Source organism: Protopterus annectens, chromosome 5.part0 (genome assembly GCF_019279795.1).
Source record: "Protopterus annectens isolate FY-2018-M chromosome 5.part0, PAN1.0, whole genome shotgun sequence".
Classification (NCBI taxonomy): Eukaryota; Metazoa; Chordata; order Ceratodontiformes; family Protopteridae; genus Protopterus; species Protopterus annectens.
Window position 1 is genome coordinate 377,500,033 of NC_056735.1, and position 9,279 is coordinate 377,509,311.

The window sequence follows — 9,279 nt, forward strand, 5'->3', positions numbered from 1 at the left end:
ACTAACTCCATCTTCCTTACCTTCCCTTCTGTCACCCACTTCTGGCCTTTTTACTTCAGGCCACCTTCCTCCTGCCTACCTCCTGTCAGTAAGTAGATAATTTCATGACTCTCTACAAGCTACCTCACTATTCTTACCAGGACCTCCACTCCTAACATCACACAACTTTTTCTTTTAAAACCTACTCCCTCTAACCCCCCCCCACACACACACACACACACACACACACACACACACACACACACACACACACACATAATCCTATCAATTGGCTGGTCTAACCACCAAAGGCTATTCTTCAAGCATGTGACTAAGAACATTATATTATGCCTTGAATATATATGCCACTTTGATCTTGATCTGTTATTAACATTAAAAGTGATTAACTCTCTCGTCTCCATTACTGTAAATGCATTTGACAATCAAGTCTCATTGCACTGCATATTTACTGAAGTTTATCTTCTATTTATCTATTGTACATTCAAGCTTTTCTCCCCAGGCCTCCGCTGAAAAAGGACTCTGTCCCAGTCGGACTATCCCAGTCAACAAATGTCAAATAAATAAATAAAAACAAAATAAATAAAAAGAACAAAAGTATGTGGTCATCTTTTTAATGCTACCTAGTCTTGTCAACATAATGCCCTCCAAAGTTGTACATGAATGTCCATTGTGCTGACAAGCTGCATTCCAGGACTACAATTCTAAAGAAAGAATAAGAATGGAAGACTAACAGACTGGTTAAATGATACTGTATGGCTATTCTCGAACATAAACAAAGGGCAAATATGTAAGGAAGCCTTATTATGAAGGGACAAATATCATGTAAAAAAATGACCCTGCTTCAGCCTCTGAGATTCTCCTGGCTGAAGTAAAGGCAACACCAGGAATACAGGATTCCAAGAAAGTAGTCTGTGATCTACTGATATTAACAGTTCAAAAGGAGAGGTAAGATGAAAATTTTCAATAAAAGCAATACATGGCCCATGAGAGACTGGATCCCTAAGGAGAGGTTTGAGGAAAAGGGCACCTCTTGGGAAGAGCTTATGTGACTTAAGTGCCACAGAAGTAGCAAAGTCCTGCCCTAAACGAAAGTTGGGAATGACAGCAAAGTACACAGCTAGCTCTGCGAGATACTAAAGGAAGGAGGTGGTACAGGCAGGATACACCTTTTTAAGCAGTCCATATGGAAAAGTGCTTCCACATCTAGCATACGTTTTCTGAGCAGAAGGTTTCGGGCAGAACCTCAAGACAGACACAACCCTGTCAGAAAAATCCACAGAATGTGCTTGGAATGGCACTGGAGAAACCAGCCTACAACTCTGAGCAAAGTGAGCATTTGCCTTCAGGGATCCATGAATACAGTGCTTGGACAACCAAAAATACAGCTCTCATTTCTAATAAACACTGATTTGGACCAAAGTTCCTGAACTAGAGCATTTATAAGTTTTTCCCATTCCGGGTAAAGTGCATCTGTGGTCAAAATGGTCTTTGCAAAGAATTGCAAAGAACTGCACAAGGCCCGTCCACTAACATGTTGCTGATAGCCTGCAGAGACTAGCTGTCATGGGGCTGTCCTGTAAGCATCAACATCTTTAATGGTATTCAGTGGATCCCAAACCCGAGGTCATCACACTCTTAACGTATCCATTACCAACCACCACGACATTAAACAGAAACCATCCACAAAAAAGACACTACCCTGTTATCTTCTTTTTTATACAGCAGGCAGATTAAGTATTTTCTTCCCTTCACTTACCGGAACTTCATTAGACCAACACAAGGACAGGGGCTACCTTATACAGCAATCGCCATCACATGACAAAATTAACATTCCTTTCATCCAGTAATACAAAGCAATAAATAAATAAACATCTTGGGCTCCAATAATATACCTCCTCAAATCACACTCACTAAAAACATACCAAGATCCCTCCTCCTTTACACATAAGAATGCAATTTTAAAACACAGGAAATGGAAACTTACCCATTTAAACCTGGAATGTTCACTGCATAGTTTTTAGTTGTCAATATTCACAGTTACATTTTTAAGTACAAAATATTAGCCCCCTGTTGATTAGACCCAGGGCTCTGAGACATATTCTTTCCAGAAACATAGTTTAGCCAACTACCTGAAGAATTGTGGAAATATATAAAGCCCTTAGGATATCCAGCAAAAGAAGTGAGCAGGATAATGGGAAAGGAAGAGACTTTTAATCAGACAGTTGCTATTGCTTCCCTGACCCACGCACACTGAATGAATGAATAAACGAATAAATAGACATTCATTCATTTATTTCTGTATTCTTTGCTGACAGGGTTATTTCCATCATGCAAACAGACTTAGCAACTCGAGGTGGCATTCATAATAACTAGGGAAAATCTGGTCATAGCAATCTTGACATTTTCCTTTTTTAACACATGTTATGGGATATTCTACATGTACCTGAGCCACCATCAACTCAGACATATGAGGACTTGGTTTAACATCTCTTTTATAATATGGCATACTCAGGAATGCAGCATCTCCTTATACTGCACTGCAGTATCAGTACTGAAACGAAGCCAGCCAGCCAGTGTGAGAACAGAACCGCCCACTCTTCTGATCTTCCAGCATCAAAGGGGAGTGCGTTACTGACACCAAGAGTTATAATAAACAATTCTGATATTTTAGATATATATATATATCACACATACATTATATTATATACACACACACACATATATATATATATATATATATATATATATATATATATGTGTGTGTGTGTAATTATATATATATATATATATATATATATATATATATATATACACATACACACACACATATATATCACACACACACATTATATATATATATATATATATATATATATATATATATAATGTATGTGTGTGTGTATACATACACACATTTTAGAGGCAACAACCTCCCCAACCTGCTGCTGAAAAAATGTATCTGACCTATCACCTGAAATTTGTCAGCAGCCACCCTAGAGATACAGAGGACCTTGCCAAACCACTGTCCTTGAACAGAAACAGACAGGGAAGGCAGATGGTTCCTCTGTTAAGAACCATGCTGCACATCCAAATGGGTTACAGCAGAACCAACATCCCCTCTGGCTCTGCTACAGCTTAGTACAGATTCACTGCAAACAGCAAATCTCACATCAGTAGCCGCAAGGGGTTGCCATTTTTATTTTACACGTTTCAAAGTCCTTTGAGATTATTAGCAAACAAGGTTATGTGAACCCAGGAATATTGCTGAACACCGATGAAGAATCCTACTGCTTCATCTGAACCTCTAGCACCATCATAAGCCACACAGACCATGAGTAAGCCCAACCATGGATGAAGTGAAAACCTAAATCTTGAGTCTGGCCTTAAGCACACCATGAAGTATGCCATCTATAGACTGAAAATCTACAGGCTGCAATACTTTAAGAGATCACTCTGAAAGTAAAATTTTGTATCACATAATCTAGCACCCTCACAGAATGTGGAAGACACAAGCATCCACTTTCTCAGACTGCCGAGAGACATGTTCTCCCTGCCTGGGAACAGAATGCATGTAAGGGAAGAGAGTTTGGTGCCTCTTGACAGCCACGGCTAACAGTAGCAACCTCAGAAAGATCATCCTACTCCCAAGCAAGTCTCCAAGCATTTAGTCAGAGATGTATTCACTTCTTATGCTTTACATTCCAAATACTTAAAGGAGTAGACAGAGTTGTCCTCTTAAGTTACTGAGGCCAAATTCAAGGGGTGAAAGAGAAGGCATTGGTCCATGTGCAGACTTGCAGAAAAAGGGATAACGGATTGTGTGAGGACAGATTAGGGAAAAGAAGTCACAGCCTGCCATGATGAGGCAACAGATGAGTGAAAAAAAGACAGTAGATTGGAATGTAGAGTCCAGCCGAATTTGGACTGTTCCTCTGTACAAAACTGTAAATGAAAAAATGTCTTGTATTAAGTGTTGGGGGGGGGGTAATAAAGGAAAAATAAAAAAACAAGTTCCTTTCCCCTAAGAGAAGAAACCTAGTCCTCAGGGTGAATGAGTGGGTGGGTTCTACAACAAGAGTGGAAAGGAGGAAGTGCCAAGCCCCTGAGCAGATTCTTTGTGCATTGAAGGTTTCTGTACTGTAGTGTGCCTAAATCTGTCACTCTTGTTCTTTACTTCTCTTCCCAAGCATCCTACATTATAGGAGTATTCCTGATGTGTATAAACCATTCTAGAAGATGAAGACTTGGGGGGGGGGGGGCTTGATTATATTTAGATGGTGAAGGTGCAACCCATCTGTCACAACACCTTTGAGTGCTATCTCTGAGCCCCCTACACTTAGCACACCTCTTAATGTCATGACACAGCCTTAAAAACAATCAAGCACTTGAGATGTCTGTCCACAGAGGAAGGTATCTGCCACTACATCATTTATTTAACAAAACCACAACTGTATTTAAAGCACAAAGACTGAAAATCTGATCAAATAAGGAAAAAACAATCTAAAAAAGTCATAAATGGAACAAAATGGGACGACAACAGATTGGAGATCTGGTTCAAACCTCCAAAGAACTCTATCCAAAGAGGTCAAAAGCGTTTCAAACTCCAAATCAGCCTGGAGCTATTCTCATGAATCCATGTTCTTTCATGGGAAGAATATGCTAGAAGTTTCTGTTATATCTCTGTACTATGAGAATTTAGAGGGTGAGATGTGAAGTCTGGGAAGATTCTGCATGCTGAGTGGCCCATACTGTGGCGATGTTAGGCCCAATGGTCCACACTGTGGTGATGACATTAGGTCCATCAGTTCCTGCAGCCAGAGGTTTTCAAGGTCAGATCTATCAATTTGAAGGAAAACATAAATGCAGTATACCATGCTGCTGTAAAAGCTAAAATAATAGCAAAAGCTGTAAACCGATTGATATTTAAGACACAACATTTACAATAAATAACAACAGAATTGTTTATCATGATAACATCAGGTTATCATTTTAAAATGTTTTCATACCTCAACATCATCATAATGTGGAGGCAAACCTTGAGATTCTGGTGGTGTGATGTAAATATTGGAACCAACAAGGGAACCAAAGAAACATTCTAGCTTTTCCAGAATTTTCCACAACTCATCCTGTCAAAAAAATGCAAAGCAACATCAATGTAAATGACTGCACAGTAAAGACTACAAGTACTATGACTGTTCATTTAAAACTGAATGTTGTAAAAAGTAAGCTCATTGCAATAATCTTGCCCACATGAAAGACAAAGATTCAGTCCAGTTTATCAGTTTCAGTTAATTTTCTTACCTTCTTCCAAAACCAGCTTTTTCGACAGGCTTAAGAGTAATATAACACAACTGCTTTATCCATATGCTGCTTCCATACTGACCGGTTATGCTACTTTCTGTTAAGATTTGTGAAGGAGGGTAGTTAGCACCAACACAGTTTTCACAAGGCAGATTAGGATTAACAAGCCCCAATTTACAAATCATAAAAGAAAAAACACATCCCCATACATTAGCGTACTACTGATGATAAATCTGAACTTGGCTAATACTTCATAAACATTTAGCAACTTTGCCACTCCCATCAATTTATACTATGCTTTCACCTTTTAAAACACTCACTTTTTACCCAACTCTACAATGTGTGATTACTCCTCTATACAACACTTCCTACTGATTCATTCCATATGATGCAAATTGAAATCATAGGAATAAGCAATGACATCATCAAGGAAAGCAAAGTTACAGGCACTCACCATGAAATGGATCTATAAGCCAAGCTGTAGCTGCTAGAACAGACAGAACTGATGCTGCAGTTGTTAGGACTGCCTGCTGCACAAAACTTTCCTAGGCTACTAAAGCCCAACTAAATCCCCCACAATACATTGCTCTAGCAAGCTGCAATCAAATGAACCTAAAAAGACAGAAGATAAAATGAAGGATGATGGGATGCGAATGAAGCTGGAGCTCAACTCACAAGATCTAATATTGTGTTGAAGTCCTGGATTACACAGCATTGTAGGTAACATGGGACAGGTACACTAATAAAGTTTTAGATGCAGAGTTGTCTAACTGGTCCCCAAAGGTATTGAAGATGAAACTCACAATCTCAGCTCAAGCAGTTGATCATCTTTTATGGCTTGTTTGCCCATATACACTCATACAATGAAGACCTTGTCAGTGAACTGAAAGAAGAGATAGTAAATAAGTTGACCAATTTGTCTTGGCAGCTTGCTTAGGTATGCATGATGACTGATACACACATACAAAAGTGCCCATGTCCCTGGCAAAGGCCTAAATTATTTAAAAATATTTTTTTCATTTGTTATTACAAGTCTTCTGATTGGAAGATTGCTACAAAGATGCAAGGACAGAAGCCACTGTAGCTAAAATTTTTCATCCTGGAACTGGAGCAAGCAAACCATATGATGCAGTGAATACCCACACAGGTTAACCCACAGGGGTGAATAAACAAGCCCTTGCAATGTAGAATTTAAATGGGATGGGCTAGATAAAACCAGTGAAGTATGGGACACTAAAATATGTCTGGGCCAGCACGGATTAACTCCATTACAGTTGCAGTTGATCCTTTGCCTTTCAGAAGAAAAAAAAAAAAAACTTAAGGCATACACAGCAGAACTCTGGGTAGACTACTTTTCTATGTAGCTCTGCTCTTGCAATAGGGCAAGCGGAAGCAAGAAGAAACACTGTGGACATTTGGAAAAAGCAAAAAAAGATCAGACAGTATGAAAATTCTACTTCCCGGTTGCATTTCTGCAACCAAATGACTTAATACACCACTCATGGGGCATAAAGATATTGGATCTGCCTGTCCACTACAGTTTCCAAGAACATGAATTAAAGGCAATAATTTGCTAGATTTGCCTAGCACTGAAATAGCTTGCTGAGGCAAGGGCAGGGGAGAGGGGTTATGGTGAAGAAACCATTTAAACAGTTAAGCAGTTAAAGCCATTTGTCATACACAACAGCATGGCAGAACATGCATTGTAATTATTACTGCACATTTCCCTTTAGGTACTGTACATCAATGTATGTATGTACCTTTAAGAAGCTACCCAAGGGCTTTCACAAGTGTATAAATACTGAGCATGTGCAAGCCTGATTGCCATTTTGTAGTTAAATGTTAAGATGAAAGCATGCAAGGTCTATCTGTTAATCAGTTTTGTTTATATTTAATGATGCTGCTATCCATCCTGATGTGTTTCGATGTATTAAAGCATCTAAACGAAATACCTTGCCAGCTTGTCATCTATGTTAAAGAAGGACAAGTGACAGGTACTATCGCTCATTTTCCCAATCCAAGATCATGATGCCCTTTGTTAAAACAAAAACACACTTTCCCTAGTTACTATATGATGTTCTCTCCCCAATGTCTTCCTTAATGAGTTATCCGGAGAGGAATGACAGAGGGTCAGTAGTGGATGAAAAATACATACACTGTTAGTGACTGAAAATGTAGCACATTTGACTTTGGTTCTTGAAGATCATTATGCTGTGGGTTCTATTCCTACTCCGTGTGACTGGATTAATTTTCAGATTGCCAACAATGCAGTGCAGCACTTGGGAGAGGGGGTTGGGTGCTGCACTACTGAATGGTTTAATGTCTCATCTGAAGATCTGCACAAAGTCTCATCTGCTTGAGATGGTAGCAGAAATGAAGGCAAAAGATCCCATAGCATCTATTTAAAACAGTAGGGAGAAGTTCTCCAATACCCTAACCATATTTTCCTTATTAGTAAAAATATTATCTTAGGTCCCTGGTGAAGAGAGTCCACTACTCTAGTAGGACTAACCCAGTCAACAAAGGACAGATGAATAGATAGATGGATAAACAGATAAAAAGGCCCCTCTGAAACAGGTCTGCTCTGAAAGGCATACTCACAAACTCTCAAAGCCTTACTGCAAAGGCAGCAAGTCTGAGCTCCTGAGACTTGCTCATATACCAGACTGCCATATTTTATAATATATATAGATATATATATATATATATATATATATATATATATATATATATATATATATATATATATATATATGGGTCTACTTTAAAAGACCGAACCGTCGATTCCCCGACACGCGGAAAAGGAAGACTAAACGACCGACAGGTAAGTTTATCGAAAGGGTGATTTGCCGACAGTGGAAAGACCGACAAGGGTAATGTGTGATCGGGACTGGGTAAGTGTGCGACAGTGACGGAGTTAGGAGCGTTCAGGTAAGTGTGCGATATTGTGGGATTTTGGGTTAGGCTGTGGGAAAGGTGAGTGTGTGTTAGTGTCGGAGTTAGGGTTCGGGTAAGGTAAGTGTGTGATAGTGAGGGACTGTAGTTTAGGGACGGGTTAAGTGAGTTAGGTTTAGAGTGTGGGTAGGGTGTGTGTGCGATAGTGACGGGCTTTATGTTTTTGGGTGGGTTAAGTGAGTTAGGGTTAGGGTGCAGGTAGGGCGAGTGTGCGATAGTGTCGGACCTTAGGGTTAGGGTTTGGGTTAGGGCTAGTGGCCATGTTATGTAGTGTAATGTGTTGTTTACGTTCGGTGTGTCGGTGTAATGGTGTTCGGTGTTTTGCGTTGTCGGTTTTGTGTGTTGTCGGTTATCTGGTCTCGGTGATTTGTGTGTCGGCAAACTGGCGTGTCGGTCTTTCAAAGTAGACCCATATATATATATATATATATATATATATATATATATATATATATATATATATATATATATATATATATATATATATATATATATATATATGTATATATATATATATATATATATATGTGTGTATATAAATATATATATATATATATATGTGTGTATATAAATATATATATATGTGTGTATATAAATATATATATATATATATATATACACACACACACATACACACACACACACATACATACACACACAATATATATATATATATATATATATATATATATATATATACATATACATAAACACACACACATATATACACACAAACACACTATACATCTATTAGACATATTTACATACATACACACACACACACACACACACATATACACACATCCCCGCCCAAAGAGCCTTTAGCACCGAGGTAATTCTCAATCTTAAACTGTACTGTAGGAAGTTAAACCTAAAATTTAACTACCAGAATAAAAAAAAAAAAAAGAGACACAGACTTGTTTTAATATGCCCGAAAATTAACATGTTTTATCGGATGTTGATATTACACTGCCTGATTTACCTGCTAATAGAAGTCTAGATTTCAGTAACAATGTGATAGAA

At 38.4% G+C, this 9,279-nt stretch overlaps 1 protein-coding gene across 5 annotated transcripts in view; it reads right to left on the minus strand.

Moving 5' to 3' along the window:
- Positions 1-9,279, minus strand: part of RIOX2 (ribosomal oxygenase 2) — a 456,423-nt gene that overhangs the window by 370,786 nt on the left and 76,358 nt on the right. For all 5 annotated transcript variants that reach the window (XM_044072345.1, XM_044072343.1, XM_044072342.1 and 2 more), the window contains exon 3: positions 5,007-5,126. In XM_044072345.1, the coding sequence (XP_043928280.1) occupies positions 5,007-5,126 (120 nt within the window). The remainder of the gene's footprint in view (positions 1-5,006; positions 5,127-9,279) is intronic.